The following is a 20,436-nucleotide window of genomic DNA, read 5'->3' as shown; positions in this document are numbered from 1 at the left end:
AGCAGCAAACACTAACTTACTTAAGCAGTTTGCCAGAAAGGGCAATGGTCTCTGCCGTGACCTATCAGTCGGGCACTTGGGCTGACTGCCCTGCAATTGCACTGTTATTTACAATGATTTATTTAGGGCTGCTCCTAACTAGTGTGCAGCCTGCTCAGAGCGAAGCCCTTTAAATCAGCTCGAGTGTCAAAATACCCCCGCATCCCCAGCTCCTCAATCCCAGCTGATTTGATTAACTGTTTTTTGATTGGCTGTACCCTGGCTCTGCTAGTTTTTTCAGCCAATTGAGTGGCAGGGATTGAAGGTAGATGTGATTACCAATGTCGGAGAAGAGCCGGGCGTTGGTGCAGTAGGGGAAGGGGTGGGGATGGTGAGCAGAGCCAGAGATGGTAGGGAGTGTGTTTTGGGGAGCTAGAATTAAAAGTTGATTAAGGAAAACATTTCAAATCATTGTGCACAGTTGCCTGTCATTAAGTTGAAGGCAGATCTTCAGGAGAGTTCCCTTAGCTTGCAGTGTTAAAAGAGGGCGTGGCTTTGCAGGAATTGCACCTTGCCGCCAGGCCTTCTTACTCACCTCACTGATAGATCCACACAGCAGCCAGGAGAGCAAATTCCCGCTGCAGCCTACGAGAAAGGTCGGCACATAATTTTGAACACATTGAGTGGCGTACACCTCCGCTTTGCTGCTGACCGCAAGATCCGGCCTAGAAGTTTGCAAAACAACAGGTGCATTTCTGTGTGGGTCCCTTTCATCAGGAGGACTTCAGCTCACTGATGACTTAACCCTTCATTGGGAAACTTATTGCTGTAGCTATTAATGAACCAGAAATGACTAGTTTAGTCCCTATAAGACTGTTATGGACTTTCTCCCTAATTGCCTCCAATGCGCCTTAAACCATTCAAGTCTGAAGAAGGATGAAGAAGAAAGTACATGGTATAGTATTTTGCTCCCTCACATTTCTGGTCTTGTGTGATTTTCTTCTAGATTACAATAGTGGAACAGAACCCTGGCAGTTATTTGTCTGCAGGAGAGATCCCCCTCCCCAAACTCTACATCTCCATGGCTTTCTTCTTCTTCCTGGCTGGAGTTGTCTGGGTTTACATCCTCCGGAAACGCAGGTACAGTGCAAATAGTTATTACCCTGGAGGACAGGGTCTGCAATGCGCTAATGACATATGAATTTTACGGAGCAACATCCGCAGTTAGAATACTGCTGTGTTCATAGATTCCAGCCATCTATGACATTTTCGATCTAATTTCCATGTTAGATTTTTATACATGTTTAATAAATCATTCTGTTTTGAAATTTTCTTAGGTATTTTTTTTTATTTAACGTACAAAGACCTCCTACACTGGTAGGTGTTAATTATAATGTGTTGCTGGGGTGGAGAGGAGGCGTGTTTCTGCTTGTTGAAGTGATGATCAACGTTTGTAGATGTTATGTAAAAATGAATAGAGTTGTGGAATATGATCTCAAAACATAATACTCATCCCACAATAAAAACAGAATTTAACTTCCTTGGTTATTGTAAGCCAATGGCCCTGGTGATTATCTGCAGTTTTGGTGTTATTACTGGGTTTAGCTAAAATATTGATTTCAACAAACTGTAAAATAATCCAATTTAAGCCAGTTTATGTATTGTTTTATTAGTATTATTTATGTACTGGTTTATGTATTGTTAATAGTTCATCAGCTCAAATAGCTCTCATTATTACCATTGTTAATGGCAGACTTTATTCAGTCGTACTTCACCCTGTTAATACACAGCTCTAGATGCCTTTTCAGTGTATCACTAGATGGTTTTCACCATTCAAGTGGTCGTGCATAACACAGTAAATTCATGCCTAAAATTTACTGAATTACAAGAGACAACACCACGTTTTTAGCTTGCACCTTCACTAAATTAGTTGTTAAGATTACATGAAAATATCCAAAGCTCTGTGGTTTAAGTTGTAGGTGTTCCTGGTAAGGTGCCTGGCTCCCGGGACCTTTTCATAGTGGTTTAACACGTATTAAAGAACATCTAGAGATAAGTCTGGATTCGTACAAGAGCCATAAACATAACACCTCACTAATCTTTCTCATTCAAACACTGTGATCCGATTCCATTAGCTTGCTCTGTTGCTAGTCTGAATTTCAATAACATTATGCAACATGTTTTGTAGCCTCAGTAGGTAAATACATTATGGTTCTGTGCTAAACCACATAGACCAGAGCATTTTCACATTGGATCTTAGATCTGAGAATGATGGATGATTTTACCCTTTTACCAGTAAGGATCCTATATTCCCTGGGTTGAGGAGAAGAAAGCTCAATCAGGACTTTCACTGCTGGTTACTAGCCTTTGATTCCTGTGGTACACTGCTTGTGATTGGATCAGTTTTGGCTCTGATGCTCCCTTCTTTGAACGTACTGTCTGGGTTCACCCATGAACGATGGTTGAGGTATTAGAGGGCAATTTGCAGCAGTTAGATTGTCCTTTTGCTAGAAATTAGGGTCCTGATGAAAGGAAGAGAACATGGGAAGGGAATAAACATTAAAAGGAGAAAAAAAAATCCAGGCTATATACATGATTGAGGTAGGAACATTTTCCCTACTAGTACTTAAAGGTGAGGCCACTGTAGATCAGAAGTCTGAAGTGATCAGATTGTAATTTTCCCACATTTTATTACTTTAAAATAATACAGAATCCAACTCATTCCTGCTTGCAATTTACGCTCATATATATAGGGAAAGTGAAAATGTAATGATTAAGATTTGCCTTAACTTCCATCCATCATGTAATAAAATGGACAATGTGATCAGCATATTTACCACTTGAATTCTTTTCTCCCTAGCAACGATGTGTTTAAGATCCATTGGCTGATGGGGGCGCTTGCATTCACCAAATCCCTCTCTCTCGTTTTCCATGCTGTAAGTGACCTGAATATCATTTCAGCATTTTTATGACAAGAACAATCATCACAACGCCTTGTAACAAAGTCAGTTTATGAATTGTTTAAGATCAGCCTATTTAACAGGCTCTGTGTGGTTGAATGGTACACTGGTGTATTAATATTATTGTGATTGCAGTGTCCTGTGAAGTGGAGTGTTGCACTTGGGCAATCCCTCTGATTTACCTATAGTGTTAGGAACAATGTATAGCTTTAAGTTTAATTTATATTTTGTATTTGGCTATTAAGAAAGGTGAAACCTGGTTTTAGTTTCATTTAGAGCTTTTTGTGAGCTGGGTGCCGTGAAGTCTAGGGCCCTGTTTGTATATGTGCATTTTTAATGAGGTTTTACACTCTTGACGTGAAGAGATGGGTTACCAACTTAGTGAAGTTAAATAGAAGATAAAGTAGAAAAAACTGCTATTGCCTAGCGACAGGGGTCCAGAGACAAGGAAACAGAATGGTGGTCAATGAGTGTGTATCCACCAAAGAGTGCAGGCAGAAGATCTAATCTCTCTAATAAGAAATTCTGCAAGCCTGCTGTGGAACTGAGTTTAGGGAACTGATGTATTTGCTCTGAAGTTGAAGTAATAGTGAACTTGGATTGTGGTTTTTGCGTGTCTCAGGGAGAGATACCAGCTGAAGAAAGCATCTAGTGAATGTTCAGAAGTCTACCAGAAGAAAGCTGTTTGAAATGAGCTTGCCAAAACAAGAAACCTTGGTGTTGAGACAGGAATAAATCTTCACTGGGGTTTTGTGTCTGTAAGGGTTGCTGGGCTAAAAGGAATAGTGTGAGTTGGGTATCATTTTCTGATATTTATTTGTCCAATCTTTTTGTCTAGCATAATATAGTTCATTTTTCTTGTTTAATAAACATTTTATTCTTTGTATTAATAGTATACTGGCAGATTTTTGTGAATATGTCAGTAACTGACCTCCACTGTTTCTTTAAAAAAAAAACAAAGTTAGGACCTACCAAGCCAGGTTTCACTCTGGGATCTGACTTGTCCAGTTTTAACATCAGCTGGGATCATAACAATAGTGACTTTGTTAACCCTGAGAGAATCCATTTTCCAGTGTGCTTTACTGCTTGGACTGGGAGCCTGGTGGCTGGGGTTCGGTGCCTCCTTGACAACATTAACTTACTTTAACAGGAGGACCATGTGAAGGTTCCTCCAACCTTGGAGATCAAATCAACCACCAAATCAACCAACAACAGGGTCCCACAGGGATCAGTTTTCATCCCAGCTCTCTTCAACATATATACAGTGACCACTCTCCCCCCGCCCCCCACAAAGTAATGGCTCTTTGCGTTTGCTGACGTCTTGGTCCTGGCTTTCCAGGCTAAAGAACTCTAGGACATTGTGAAAACATTCACTGAGAATCAGTGTTCTCTAGAAGTCTACTTCAGAAAATGGAGACTACAACCAAACAAATGGAGACTTCAGCTAAGACTGTCGTTTCCGCCTTTCACCTGATCAACTCGAAGGACAGGGAAGAATTTCACGTCCAGTTCTGTGACTGGCAACTCACCCTTGACCCAATGCTGAAATATCTTGGCATCATCCTTGACCATGCATTGACCTACTGGCAACACCTCAAAACCACTGGAGCCGAAGTCAAGACAAGAGTGAATCTCATACCAAAACTGGCAGGTACTGCCTGAGACAACAGAGCCAACACACTACCTTCTGCTTCACTCAACCTTCTGATGATGGATTCTTCTTTAATATTTTTTGGGTGGTATTTTGTAAAGAAGACTGTGAGTGTGTCTATGATTAATTAAACTAGGAGTGGTTAATAAAGATGCCATGCCTGTGAGAACTGGAAGATAAAAGGGTAAAGATGTTAGGTCCATAATGAGAGGTTACAGTGGGGTTGGATTCACAAGTAAATAGGTTGGATTTAAAATTTGCATTATGGGATAAGTAGTGACTTGATTTTTCAGTTGTTGAATTTCAAAGGGAACGTTAGAAATGACAAAGAACTTTTACAACTTACAAAGGTTTCATAAGTAAACAGGAGAAGGTATATTAAATTTTATTGACCTGAAAGTAGAAGCAATAGGAGAACATAACTTCTCCAAATATAAAAATTTGTTGAGTTCAAAGAGCTGCAGTGGAATTTGAGATGAAAGGGGACAAAGATAGTTAAAATCTATAAGGGAGTTGTTGTCAAGAAGGCTGTTTACTTGTGTGTTTTAGCCAAGTGAGTTTTTTGGGATTTGTTCTGTAAGATTGTTTTAACTGTGTAACTTTAATGTTATGTGCTTAAGTTCTTTTTCTTTTTAGTAAATCTTTTAATGTTTAAAATCCTAAAGGTATTACTGGAGTTTAATTTTTTTGGGTCAGCAGCTTTTCCTCGTTTTCAAATTACAGAAAAACAAGATTGATGATCAGTAAGACAGGTTTCCCTCTGGGATCTGGCTTGCTCAGCAAATAGCATCTGCAGTGATTGTAACACCCTGGTCTACTCAACAACAGAATACTGCTGCTCAACCTGGCTCAGGATCCACTATACAAATGTGGTAGATGTTCACCTATGGGAAACCATCAGAATTATTTCTAGGATGTTGAGACCAGCACAGCTTGAGTGGCTTCCTAAGCTGGCAAATATCGAACCTCTGATGTCTGCAGAGAAAACATCCTCCTCAAAGAATACCACCAACTGAGAGCTAACAAAGCACTCCCATTGATATAGGATCTAAAAAAAAAAACCCATGCACCCGTTTGGACTCCCATAGACCCTAGTCAATCACACTCCACATCCTACAAACTGATGACAACCCCACCTCTCGATAGTGTACCTCCTGGTTGACTGTAAACATCACCAACCGCAACCTGGTAACTGACCCAAATGGTGAAGTCCCAGTTTCACTCTTCCAAGGAAAATCTGAGCAGCCCTCCACTGCTTGATGACAGGCCAGGGAAGAGGTGGCCACTTGCTCCATGTGTGTAATACGAGAACAGCTCAAGTTGTGATTATGGCCATTCAAGTCAGACCATCGCCCACATACTGAACTTCTGCCATAAGAGATCCATTCTTGGTGGCATAGTAACCATTCATACTGTGTCACCTGAAGCCATTGAATTGATCATTAACCTCAACATCAAACTATAATTGCTTCCCCAACCATAAGAATAAAAAAAATCTGTAGTGACCAAGTTCTCGATTGTGATCAAAGAGGAGGATGAGGGGGCTTGAGAAATTAAAGTACTGCACTGACTTGTAATTAAGATGCTTCCTTGGAAGGAAAAATTGACATATACTGTTGTGCAGCACATCCAATCAGCCTGTTGCCCAGCAGTGATTGCATGATGTTACTTTCCTCTCTTATCTGTTGGGAAATGGTATAGATGGATATATGAAAACCTTAAAAATATAGACACAGGGAGGAGATGGGTTTAAGTTGATGTTTGGGGATTCCCTGTTGCCTCAGCAAGTTTTTACATTGCTGGTCTGTATAGCTTATGTATTCAATGTCCCAAGTTTGATTCGTATAGAGTTTATGGATTTTAGCCAGAGCTACAATTGTTAACATCAAGTTGGAGCTGCCAATTATTTTGTGGCTGTTTCTAAGAGAGACGTTTGGATAAGATTTTCTTGCTCCGTTCCATCTGGCTTCATAGACTTCTGTTCTGCCCCTCAGGTAGCCTTATGCCCCCAATAGCTGACTGGCAGTAGGTGCTGTGGACTTACCAAATGTGTCCTCCTCTCTCACTCTCCCCCACTACACTCAGCTCATTTACATTGATAGAGCTAAGATTAAGTGCTGAATGGGATTGGGTCTCTAACCTCAATTTAAAAATCTGTTAACACTGAATACCAACATACAAACAGGGAGCAGGAGTAGGCCATTCAGTCCTCGAGCCTGCTCTGCCATTTAATAAGATCATGTCTGATCAGATAGTAACCTGAAATCTGCAATCCCACCTACCGCCAATAACTTATCAACCCCTTGCTTACCATGAATCTATCCACCTCTGCCTTAGAAACATTGAAAGACTCTGATTTCACCACCTTTTCAGGAAGAGAATTCCAAAGACTCAAGACCCCCTGTGTGAAAAAATTTTGCCTCATCTTTGTTTTAAATGGGTGACTCCTTATTTTTAAACAGTGGCTCCTTGTTCTAGATTCTCCCACAAACATCCTCTCCACATCCACCCTGTCAAGACCCCTCAGGATCTCATATGTTTCAATCAAGTTGCCTTTTACTCTTCTGAACTCCAGCAGATACATGCCTAGTCTATCCAATCTTTCCTCACAAGACAACCCATCCGTTCCAGGTATTGGTTTGGTAAACCGTCTCTGAACTGTTTCCAACGCATTTACGTCCTTCCTTAAATAAGGTGATCAATACTGTACAAGATAGTCCAAATGTGGCCTCACTAGTGCCCTGTACAACTGAAGCATAACCTCCCCACTTTTGTATGCCACACTATAGGAAGGATGTGAACGTGTTGGAAAGAGTGCAGAAGAGGTTTATGAGAATAGCTCCAGGGATGAGACACTTGAGTTATCAGGAAAGATTGGAGTAGTTGGGACTGTTTTCCTTGGAGAGGAGAAGGCTGAGAGGAGACTTGATAGAAGTTTTCAAAATAATGAGGGGCCTGGAGAGAGGAGATAGGGAGAAAGTGTTCCTGCTCATAAACAGATCAGAGAGCACAGTTTTAAAGTGTTTTACAAAAGAAGCAAAAGTGAGGTGAGAAAAAACTTTTTCACAAAGTGAGTTGTTGGGGTTTGGAATGCAGTGCTTGGAAGTGTGGTGGAGGCAGGATCAATTGAGGTATTCAAGAGGGCATTGGATGATTATCTAAATAGAAACAATGTGCAGGGTTACAAGGAAAAAGGATTGGTACTAAGTTAAAATGCTCAGAGAGCCAGTGCAGACACGATGGGCTGAATGGCCTCCTTCTACACCGTAACAATTGTGCAATTCTGTGATGCTTGCATACTAGCCTTTTGCCTTTTGTGATTCATGCACTAGACACCCAGATCCCTCTGCACCTCAGAGCTCTTCAACCTCTCATGATTTAGATAAATGCTTCTCTTTTATTCTTCCTGCTAAAATGGGTAATTTCACATTTCCCACATTATACGCCATTTGCCAGATCTTTGCCCACTCACTTAACTCATCTATCTCACTTTATAGTCTCCTTATGTCCTCTACTTACTTACAACTTACTTTCCTACCTATATTTGTGTCATCAGCAAATTTGGCAACAATCCCTTCATCTAAGTCATTTATAGAAATTGAAAACAGTTGAGATCCCAGCTCTGATCTCTGTGCCACTCATTACATCTTGCCAACCTGAAAAAGGCCCATTTATGACTACTGTTTGCTTCCTGTTAGCCATCCAATCTTCTATCAATGCCAATATGTTACCCCCTATACCATGAGCTTTTATTTTCCGCAATAACCTTTGATGTGACACTTTATCAAATGCCTTCTGGAAATCTATGTACGGTACATCTACCGGTTCCCCTTTACCCACAGCACATGTTACTTCCTCAAAGAACTTCAATAAGTTGGTTAAACACAATTTCCCTTTCACAAAACCATGTTGACTCTGCCTGATGACCTTAAGCTTATCCAAGTTCCCTGCTATACCTTCTTTAATAATAGCTTCTAACATTTTCCCTATGACAGATGTTAAACTAACTGGCTTGTAGTTTCCCATCAGTACTCCATGTTTGAATCTGCTAAAGTAATGTATAGCGTTTTTTTAAATTAACTTGCTATTTATGAAAGAAATCCATTCTTTTAGTATTTGGTTTCATCATACTTGTACCAGGAAGAATACTATTTTATTCTAATTTGAGGTGGGACAGCTCTTCATTCCCATTCAGCCACAGTATGCTAGTTCCCACCTACTGCCTTGAATCAGGAAAAAGTGCGCTGGAATATCTATCATAGCTCCTGACTCTAAAACATACTGGTCGAGGCTGTGCTACCTAATCCATATTATATTTTGGAATTATTTTTCAGGGTTTTAGTACTGATACAAAATTGTCCTTGTTCTGTTTTGGGGATCAAATGTAATTCTAACGGGGAAAGGGGAGAAAATACCTTTGTCTAAAACCATGCAAATATTATAAGTGATTTTCCTTTGTACTTTGACATTCATACATTTGCTACAATAGAAAAATTGTGGCTATGTATCACTGATGTTGGTGTTACAAAACTCGAGAGCTGTATCTGTATTTGTTCAGTGTGCTCATTCTAAAATGCTAATCATTTAATCCCCTGCACTCTGAAATGCTTAATTGTCCCATCATCAAACTGATACAGCATTGTTCTCATTAAGTACTCTTCAGAAACAATATCCTGAGTGATGATTGCTGGCGCTGCCAACAACATAATAAGCTGGCTTAATATTAACCCTAAGGGAGATGGTGGTGTTGTGGTAATGTGGCCTAGTAATCCAGAGGCCCAACCAAATGCTTTGGGGACATGGGTTCAAATCTCACCATGGCAGCTGGTGAGCATGAAATTATCATTGATTGTCGTTAAAACCCATCAGGTTCACTAATGTCCTTTAGGGAAAGAAATCTTCTATCCTTACCTGGTCCAGCCTATATGTGACTCCAGACCCACAGCAATGTGGTTGACTCTTAACTGCTAGGCCACTCAGTTCAAGGACAATTACGGTTTGAGCAACAATTGCTGGCCTTGCCACATCCCATGAAAGAATAAAGAAAAAAATCAGGGCTGTCGGTTTGAACAAAAGCACTGGCGATGATGTTTGCTTGTTTTCACTGATATCCTCAGATAGATGGTTTTGTGAGTGGAATGGGGAGATGGGCTGAGTTTCTTTCACTGTTTTGTTCCTGTGGTTTGATGATGGGACAATTAAGCATTTCAGTGTGCATGGGGATTAAATGATTAGCATTTTAGAATGAGCACACTGCACAAATACAGGTACAACACTCGAGTTTTGTAGCACCAACATAAATGATGCATATTCACAATTTTTCTACTGTAACAAATGTATAAATGTCAAAGTACAAAGGAAAATCATTTTTAATAACTGCATGGTTTTAAACAAAAGTATTTACCCCCTTTCCCTGTTGTTATTATATTTGATCCCCCCCTAACAGAACACGACCAATTTTGTTTTGTGTCACATTTAAATGACCAGCCGTATCAGTACTAAAACCCATATAAAACCCAGCTCATACTCCTTGCTGGCAAAATGCTGTTTGATGTAAATAATGCAATTTTCACACCTCAAACATTGCTTTTGTTTAAAATCCTGAGAGATACCACCAAAAGGCAACTGAAAGGCTCCACCTCTGTTGGGCCACCAATGGGATTCTGTCAGGGCCAAAGACACATAAGGTAAAATCATGAGAGCAGGCAGTCGTGCATCAAAGATTAGTGTTTGAGCATCAGTCTCCATAATGCCAATATAAAAGCAAAATACTGCAGATGATGGAAATCTGAAATGAAAACATAAAATAGGAAACACTCAGCAGGTCTGGCAGCATCTGTGGAGAGAGAAACAGAGTTAACGTTTCGAGTCCAGCGTGATTCTTCTTTAAAACTCATGTTGGTTGGTCCCTGGAGAGATTATCTGGAGCCTTTGTCGGGGAGTGTGGTGGGGGGCAGGGGTGGTTGCTGTTCAGAGAGAAAGAAAGAAGAAACCTTGAGTACTATTTGTCCATGTCGGCTCAGTGGGAAGGAGCTTCAGCAATTTTATTGAAGACCACAACAGCTTCCCCAGCTGAAGTGCAGTACTTAGATCTGAAGTATGGTGGGGTGGGATGGGGTCAGATTATGTGACAGCAGGCACCCTAAATTAACAGAAGGCATTGTATCTGTGTACATTCTTCTGCAAAAGTATCTGTCTGCTTTCTTCAGTGATACAACCTTGACCTGATTGTTTATTTGTCGTCATCGTCTGTTCAGCGACATAAGTACCCAAGAGCTGTAGCTGACTAATGAGATTACTTTGTTACTGACAATTTATGCAGTTATGGTGCAAGACAAATAGATAGGCTTAGTTAAACAATTATTGAGGCCATTGTTCAATTAAGAATGAAACTTCATCAACCCTAAAAGTATTAAATCTCCAGATCAATATGTGACTTTTATAACATAGCCTGTGCAAATTCCATCATGTAACCTCTGCAGAAATGATTCATTATGAATTTTCAACATTTCTATTATAAACCAGAATTCAAGAAGACATGGAGCCGTAGATAATTTTTAACAGTAGATCTGGGGCTAGGTATCTCCACATGTCAGGAGGGAACTATTCTGCTGCTGTACCTCACAACCAGCTCCCAGAAGCAATAACTGAGGGCTGAGACCCACCATCTCCACCAAGAATGCTGAGGTTAATAGTGAGTGGGAGGCAGGATGTGTGGAGAGATTCCAGAGAAATCACTCCCATAAAATCAATTTGTACTCCTTCCATAGATCATCAATTAATTGACATTAATGCTCTTTTTTTTCTCTCAAAACAGATTGATTATCACTTTATTTCAACTCAGGGTTACCCCATTGAAGGTTGGGCTGTGGTGTACTACATAACTCACTTGTAAGTAGTCTATCGTGTTGAGCCTTTATCAATGGGATATTTTTTGAAAGTTGTCAAGCCCAAAGGTGTTTCTAAAACAAATGACTAAAAAAAATTACAAAAAAAAAATTGTGGGAGGTGGGGGAAAGGAACAATTAAAGAATCACAACTCTTCACAGACTGTTAAGTGTGCACCAAGATGATCAAATAGCGCATCATGGAACTGTGGAGTGTGGGTCATAAGAAATCGAGTGGGTCTCGGTAAATGAATCCGCATGCACTATATTTTATACGTTTGCCTCTCCAAGCGAAGGCTAGTGGAGTTGCTTGCTCACTGGATCATTTAGCAGCCCCATTGCTTGAGTGTTCACGTGCTCCTCCTTGAGGCAAGTTTGGTAAAGATGTTGACTGAGGCCTGAGAGCAGGTCATACTCTCTCAGCAGCAAGGAAACTTAAAGGAGAAAAACAGTTTTTTATAAAATTATCTTAAATTTCATATGCACCAAAGGATGTAAATAAAAATATATCTTGATGAAGGGTAGAAGCAATTAATTTAAAGCAGCGTAAAAAAAAATTGGAAGTTCACAGCAAATCCTACAACATCTGAAAGAAGAAAGATAAACATTTCATGTATAGGCTCTTCATCTGCTCTGATGAGTTCTGACAAAAAAGCCTACACATGGCATATTAACTGTTTATCTTTTCTGGCACTCTCTGTATTTCTAGCATTTCATTTTTTCGTTTTGTGTTTAGAGCTTTTTTCTGCTCCCTTATGGCCTTAAGCAGTAGTATTATGTGACAAAACTGATGGGAGTGTTGTGCACAAAGTACCTATTGCCAGGATGCAGCTAACCAGTGTGAAGCAGAGTTGTAAGAGATATGAGCGACAGTAAGAAGTGTGCCGTAAATTTTACTTAATGTAACTTTGTTGTCATTTGCACTTATTAAGGATAGTGAGCTCCTTTTAGTCCTCTTGTACTCTTCAAAGTGAGGAGTGCTAGGGGAATGGAACTCAACTATAGCTAGACACAGAGCAAAGTTCCCTCTACTTTACCTTAGCAGTCTAACACATATTTCTTGGTAATAGACCACTAAAATAGCTGGGGAAAACCATATGACATAGGAGCTGATTTTTTTAAATATCACATCTATTTAATCTTATGTACTGTTTGTGCTGTGCTCGGGACATTAGTGAACCAGAAGCATTTTTATAATAATCAGTAATAGTTTCATGCTCGCCATTACTGAGGCTAGCTTTGTATTCCAGATTTATTAATTGAATTTAAATTGCACCAGCTGCCCTGGAATGCTCTCACAAGTATTCTTGCAGCCAGTTTCAGAGATAACATTGGTGGAGGTGTGAGAGCAGATCACTAACCCTCCTCCTTCACAGGATTTGGGATGTGAGCAACACCTTGGAATAATTTAGACTGAAATGCAGATAATAGGTTATGAATCTTTGAGCTAAGCTCTTTCTGGTTAGCATTTTGTGAACCCCTCAACTTGATTACTTGAGTGTTTGAGAAATCCACCATTTCCTATTTAATAAGAGACATCTGCATTAAAGTACTCCATTTGGTAAATATCTTTTATAAGACAAATGGCTTGAACTCCGGGTATCTAATTAAGTGAGGAGCACCATTTCTGATTAATTTTGCAGTGACAGCTGTAACTCTTACTGCCACAAAGACATAGTTCCATCTGTGGAAAATGTCTTTGTGGCCGACTGTCCTTTCTTTTTTACTAATGCTTTATGCTGTTCCTTTTTTTCTTCTACAGGTTGAAAGGTGCTCTCTTGTTCATCACGATAGCATTGATAGGAACTGGCTGGGCTTTCGTTAAACACATTCTTTCAGACAAAGACAAGAAAATCTTCATGATAGTTATTCCACTCCAGGTAAAGATCAATGCTGATGCCTAATGTCCCTTTTGCAGCATTCACAGTCTACACACATCTGCCATTTGTCTGAGCTTAGATTATTTCTTCACTGATTCCATTGTAAAAATCTGAAATATAGGCACGAGACCTTGCTGAACCTTTATGTGACTAGATATCAGTGTTCTGGGCTTTTTCAAATCCTGAATGCAAATTCCTTGGATGAAACTAGATTTTTTTTTTGTGAAACCTTGAAGGGCCAGTACTCATTGTGCAGGTGCTATACTTGAAAGAAATGGAAGAAAGAATTGTAGAACGATACAGCACAGAAAAGGAGGGCATTCAGTCCATCTTGCTTTTGCTGACACTTGAAAGAGCTACCCGATAATTCCCACTCCCCTGCTCTTCCCTCATAGCCAAAGATGCAGTAAGTGAATTATTGGTTAGATGATGTTGCATGAGATTGTAGCAGGATTGGAAAGCTGAAATAATTTTCCCAGATTTGAGATGGCATGCAAGTGAGTTGAAGTATGAAACAGTTTGATGGGGGATACAGAGGGAGGGATTGATGGTGGCATGGTGGTAGGAGCATATATTGGGCATATTAGCCTACCAATGTCATGAAGTTGACACATGATGCTATGCTTTATTCTGTGCTGATACTACCCCAGGTTTGTCTACCAGTTTAAGGAGTGGAGAATTGCTGGCTTACCCCTAATATTTGGGCAGTGTCTTGGGTTTTGGGCTGGACAGTGCACCTTTGTGACTGCAGCAAGAACAGCATTTACTGCTGCCGTGAGATTTTGCTCATTTTATCCTTTGAGTCATGGAGGATTGCCTAAACCTGAAAAATGGGTGTTTTGAAGGATGAGAGAAATTCAAGCAAACAAAATGAATGTTGCACTATCAGTAGGGATTTTCTTTTAAACCATGTATTTGAATTGCTGGACATCTTGGGGGAAATGATATGGTGGGGGAAATAGAAATTTCAGAAATGTTAAGCTCAGCATCCCCTCTGAGGACAGTGTGAAGATAGCAACCTCTAATTATGTGGAGATCTACCATGTGATTCCATTTTAAGTTGATTTTTAAACTTATAGATCTCTAGCATGCATTTACATGTACAAATAATCTTGAAATATTGTCATTATCTAGAATTATGCCTTCATGGCCTACTGAAACTTGGAACTGTAAACTAGGAAAGACCAGCTGTGATACTTGGGCCCTTGTATGTCAGCATGCACTCCTTTCATCTTTGAAACAGGGATTTATAACCAGACCAGACTGATAGGATATCTCACCCACTCTAACCTGTCTCTTCCTGAACTTGCCACACTCCGTTCTCTCAGGCCCAATCCTGACTTTGTCATCAAACCTGCTGACAAGGGTGGTGCTGTTATTGTCTGGCGTACTAATCTCTACCTTGCAGAGGTAGCCAACTCGTAGACACTTCCTACCTCCCCCTGGACTATTGTTCAGCCATTGTTTCCAGGACTGTCACTATCTCATCTCCTCTGGAGATCTTCCCTCCACAGCTTCCAATCTCATAGTCTCCCAACCTTGGATGACCCATTTCTACCTCCTACTCAAAATCCACAAACAGGACTGTCCTGGCAGACTGATCGTGTCAGCCTGTTCCTGCCCCACAGAACTCATTTCTTGCTATCTTAACTCCATTCTCTCTCCCTTTGTTCAGTTTCTTCCCACCTACATCTGCAATTCCTCTGATGCCCTACATCATATCAACAATTTCTAGTTCCCTGGCCCCAATCACCTCCTCTTCACCATGGACGTCCAAACCCTCTACACCTCCATCCCCCACCAGGATGGTCTGATGGCTCTCCGCTTCTTTCTTGAATAGAGGCCCGAACAATCCCCATCCACCACCACTCTCCTCCGTCTGGCTGAACTTGTTCTCTTACTGAACAATTTCTCCTTAAACTCGTCTCACTTCCTCCAAATAAAAGATGTGGCCATGGGTACCCGCATGGGCCCCAGTTATGCCTGTCTCTTTATGGGGCATGTGGAACATTCCTTGTTCCAGTCCTACTCAGGCCCCCTCCCACAACTCTTTTTCTCTGATACAATGACTGCTTCGGTGCCGCTTCATGCTCTTGTCTGGACTTGGAAAAATTTATTAATTTTGCTTCCAGTTTCCACCCCTCCATCATTTTCACATGGTCCATCTCTGACACTTCCCTTCCTTGACCTCTCTGTCTGAATTTCTGGTGATAGACTATCCACCAATATTCATTACAAGCCCACCGACTCCCACAGCTACCTCGACTACAGCTCCTCACACCCTGCTTCCTGAAAGGACTCCATCCCATTCTCTCAGTTCCTTCGCCTCTGTCGCATCTGTTCTGATGATGCCACTTTCAAAAACAGTTCTTCTGATGTGTCTTCCTTCTTCCATAACTGAGGTTTTCCACCCATGGTGGTTGACAGGGCTCCCAATCATGTCCGGCCCATCTCCCGCGCATCTGCCCTCACACCTTCCTCTCCCTCCCGGAACCATGATAGGGTCCCCCTTGTCTTCACTTATCACCCCACCAGCCTCTGCATTCAAAGGATCATCCTCCACCATTTCCGCCAACTCCAGCATGATGCCACCACCAAACACATCTTCCCTTCACCCCCCAGTCGGCATTCCATAGGGACCTTTCCCTCAGGGACACCCTGGTCCACTCCTCCATCATCCTCTACACCTCAACCCCCTCCCACAGCACCTTCCCATGCAACCACAGAAGTTGCAACACCTGCCCCTTTACTTCCCCTCTCCTCACCGTCCAACGGCCCAAACACTCCTTTCAAGTGAAGCAGCATTTCACTTGCACTTCCCTCAATTTAGTCTATTGCATTTGTTGCTCCCAATGTGGTCTCCTCTACACTGAAGAGACCAAACGCAGACTGGGTGACCGCTTTGTGGAACACCTTCGGTCTGTCCCCAGGCATGACCCAGACCTTCCTATCACTTGCCATTTCAACACACCACCTTGCTCACGTGCCCACATGTCCGACCTTGGCCTGCTGCAATGTTCCAGTGAAGCTCAATGCAAACTGGAGGAACAGCACCTCATCTTCTGATTAGGCACTTTACAGTCTTCTGGACTTAACATTGAGTTCAACAACTTCAGATCATGAACTCTCTCCTCCATCCCCACCCCCTTTTTTGATCCCATTTTTTCTAATAATTATTATATATTTTTTATATATATATTTTTCTTTTTCCACCTATTTCTATTATTATTTTTAAAATATATTTCCATCCATTGTTTTATCCTATTTTCGATCCCTTTCCCCCCTCCCACTCCACCCCTGCTAGGGCCATCTGTCACTTGCTCATCCTGCTTTCTACCCTTAATGTCACCATTAGCACATCCTTTAGCTAATATCACCACCATCAACACCCCTTTGACATTTTGTTTATGACATCTTTGGCAATCTCTCCTTTGCCTCCACCTATCACTGGCCCTCAATCCAGCTCTGCCTGTCCCCGCTACCCTCCTTAAACAGCTTATATTTCACCACATTTCTATTTCTCTTTAGTTCTGATGAAGTCATACGGATTTGAAACGATACCTCTGTCTTCCTCTCCACAGATGCTGTCAGACCTGCTGAGTTTTTCCAGCAATTTTTGTTTTTGTTTCAAATTTCCAGCATCCGCAGTATTTTGCTTTTATCTTATGATAGGATAGACCTTTCTCTCTCTTCCCCTGTCCAGCTTGAACAATCTTACTTGAAATGATTTTGGTGTAGCCTGGACATAGTTTCTGGTATTTGTGGGCCCACAGTAAAAAGTGGCCAAAATTTGCTCTTAAATTGGGAGTGTTATCTGGAAACTCCTGAAATGAGTTTTCCCAGGAAATAGAAATATCATACTGGTCCAGTGGAGGGTGCTGTGAGATTTCATGTGTTGTGTTAAAGCAGAGTATTGCAAGTTTTAGACTGCATCTTGACCATGCTGTACCTGACCAGGGGGTGTTTGATGTTGATAAAATTTACCTGGAGTGCAAAGTTCTTTGCTCTTCCATCTCCATTTTCTCAACTCCCCCATTGCCCCCCAAACAATGAATGATCCAGATCAAACTGCTTTAAGCAGCTGAATTAAATGTGTTCATACAGACCCATTGCTTAATCCAAGATCATTTGGTGCAGAGAGAAATCTTTTCTCTGTTGCCGAAGTTGGCTGTTAGTAAAACTACTTTGTTCTCTAGGTCCTTGCTAATGTCGCTTACATCATTATTGAGTCGACAGAAGAAGGGACGACTGAATATGGACTGTGGAAGGAGATCCTCTTTCTTGTCGACCTCCTGTGTTGTGGTGCCATCCTGTTCCCTGTGGTGTGGTAAGTGTGGCCATGATTTAATCTTGCTGATTTTGGGTGTCGGCCAACATTTTGGGTGTCAGGCACAACGGCTATTTGAGGGTGTCCTCTGCCTGACTAACATCCAAACAGATGTTGATGGAAGGAAAATCTGCTTTGCTCCTCTCTATGCCCATTTCTGTAAATAAAGCATGGGGACAAGTGGTACGCTGTTAGCAAAATTATGGGAGCTGTCTTCAGAGGTCACTTAATGGTGTCCATGATGAATTATGCCTTGAGTGAGGAAGGAAAAGTCAAAATGTCCCCTTGTCTATCCAGACTGCCCACTCCCTGGAATCTGTTAGAAAACATAGTATTAGGAGTCGTCATTCAGATAATTCAATTTAACCAATTCAAGTTGAGTTACCCCTGGTGCTATGCTGCTGAGACCCTGGTTCCACCCAAGAAGCTGAAAATACACCTCAGATCTCTCTCTCTCTCTCTCTCTCTCTCTTTCTCCCCACCAAACCACCACTACCACAGCAGTCAATTTCTGTTTGGCCTCTTTAGATCTTCTTTTCATGAAGGTTACGAGTTCACGTGGAAGCAGCCTTTTGGTATCTTTCCCAGGTAGGCATTCTTCATGTACAAGTTAAGGCATCAAGGGGCCAATCTCATCTGACATATGCACCAGGGGTCATGGGTGGATCTCTGAACCATATTAGTACCCAGGCCCACCCTGACCCGAGCTTCCCACAACAGCCAGATCACAGGGTGGTCAGGATGGGTACAGGCACCTTGGAGCTGAAGCAGTGGCTAACTTTCCTCAGGTTTGCAGGAGTATCAGGCATTCGGCCTGTGCTGTTAGAGTGCCTGATAATTCTGTGTCAGGCGCAACAGATATTGGAGGGTGTCCTCTGCCTGACTAACATCCAAACAGATGTTGATGGTAGGAAAATCTGCTTTGCTCCTCTCTGTGCCCATTTCCATAAATAAAGCATGGGGACAAGTGGTGCGTTGTTAGCAAAATTATGAGAGGTGTCTTCAGAGGCCACTTAATGATGTAGGCATGTATCATTTATTGCATAGTGGTGGCCTTTAATATATAAAAGCCTGTGTAGTGACTTGATAATTCCATTACATTAATCTTTAAATATAACTTACACATTCCTAGTAAAAACCTCAAGTATTTTGAACAGTTTGTCTGTGGCTTAATTTGACACTGCAGCATTTTTCCACAAGCTTGAGTACACTCTAATTTTTATTCATCATTGCACTCACAGGTCAATTAGACATTTGCAAGAGGTGTCAGCTATAGATGGAAAAGGTAAGGAAGAATCTAGAAATCTGAATGGTTGCTGTGTAGGCAGTTTTAATCAGAACACTATCACTGCAGCCAAAAACTGGACAGTGCAGAAGATACATTAGTGTGGGTGTCAAGTATTATAGAATATGTTTGGAAAACCTGCACCTCGTGAATTCAGGTTCTTTGATGCTTGCTTTTTTAAAAATTTGTTCATGGGATGTGGGTGTCGTTGTCTAGGCCAGCATTTATTACCCATCCCTAATTGCCCTTGTTCAGAAGGCATTTTTTAAGAGTCAACCACATTGCTGTGGACCTGGAGTCACATGTAGGCCAGACCTGGTATGGACAGCAGATTTTCTTCCCTAAAGGACATTAGTGAACCAGATGGGTTTTACGACAATTGGCAATGGTTTCGTGGTCATCATCAGATTTTTAATTCCAGATTTTTAGTGAATTCAAATTTCACCATTTACCATGGTGGGATTTGAACTCTGACCCCCAGAGCATTACCCTGGATCTCTGGATTACTAGTCCAGTGGCAATGCCACGACCCACCTCCTCCCCCATATCACGGAAACAATGGACCATTGTGGAAAAAAATACCTGGTTCAAAAAATTTACAGCAAAACATCACCTCAGGGCTGTGCAGTTCATCCGTAAACATTGAATTGGTATCTAAAACAGCAAAAGCAATGCATATACAGATATGGGAAAGAAAATAAAGCTGGTAACTGGGAAAGAATGGAAGACAATGTTTAGCCTGGTGTCTTATGCTCTTTTAGAAGTTTGTAGTGATCTTAAAATTGAAACAGCGCAGAGTGTGTGAAACACAACAGTTGGGATTCATGCATTGTCTATGGAGGAACACAGTCAGGTATCAACAGTCCACAACTTCTTTCTTTTAATACATTTCTCTTTTTAAAAATTCCTTGCTCCTCTGGCTCGGTTAGGTTAGATTAGCACTTGCTCCCTTCCACTACCTTGTACGTGCAGATATTTTTTAAGTTTGAACCAGGGCAATGCGAATAGGGTGTTAGAAATTATTGCAGCCAGTCCTGTTTTGACTTGACATTTACCGATTGACCTTTCAAGGGTCATGAGTAGCAATTGGGGCCAAGAACCTTGTCTACTTCTCCCTTACCACCCCATTCCTTCCAAAATCCAATAATACTGCTACAATCAGCTGTTATTTTGCTCAGCTGAGATCAGTTAAATTAATGTAGGCTGCTATCAAACCTGCAATCTCAGTGATTAGCATGGTCAGAACTTCACAGGATAAGCTTGATAAATATTTCTCGGAGCCGCTGAGGAACAGCTAACATTTTGGAATCTTTAGCAACAATTCTGCAGCAAGATCTGAGATTTAGTTACTTAATAAACCTCTCAACCTGGGACATATAAAAGAAGAGATGGAGGATAAATTAAAGTTCCGGAATATGCTTTTATAGCGTTCTGGTGCAATGCTGTGACTTATATTTGATTAATCAT

General features: G+C 41.2%; 1 protein-coding gene across 8 annotated transcripts in view; it reads left to right on the top strand.

The window, feature by feature from the left end:
• gpr107 (G protein-coupled receptor 107) overlaps positions 1-20,436 on the top strand; it is a 143,625-nt gene that overhangs the window by 31,715 nt on the left and 91,474 nt on the right. For 7 of the 8 annotated variants that reach the window (XR_005943722.1, XR_005943723.1, XM_041193147.1 and 4 more), the window contains exons 9-14: positions 986-1,119; positions 2,840-2,915; positions 11,408-11,481; positions 13,240-13,357; positions 17,554-17,684; positions 18,926-18,969. Coding sequence is in view for 6 of the 8 variants with exons in the window: in XM_041193147.1 (XP_041049081.1) it covers positions 986-1,119; positions 2,840-2,915; positions 11,408-11,481; positions 13,240-13,357; positions 17,554-17,684; positions 18,926-18,969 (577 nt within the window). In the remaining 2 variants the exon portion in view is untranslated. The remainder of the gene's footprint in view (positions 1-985; positions 1,120-2,839; positions 2,916-11,407; positions 11,482-13,239; positions 13,358-17,553; positions 17,685-18,925; positions 18,970-20,436) is intronic. The other variant, XM_041193151.1, reaches the window with a different exon arrangement.

Source organism: Carcharodon carcharias, chromosome 8 (genome assembly GCF_017639515.1).
Source record: "Carcharodon carcharias isolate sCarCar2 chromosome 8, sCarCar2.pri, whole genome shotgun sequence".
NCBI lineage: Eukaryota > Metazoa > Chordata > Chondrichthyes > Lamniformes > Lamnidae > Carcharodon > Carcharodon carcharias.
The sequence above is the reverse complement of the archived record's forward strand: the minus strand, read 5'-3'. Positions and strand labels throughout refer to the sequence as shown.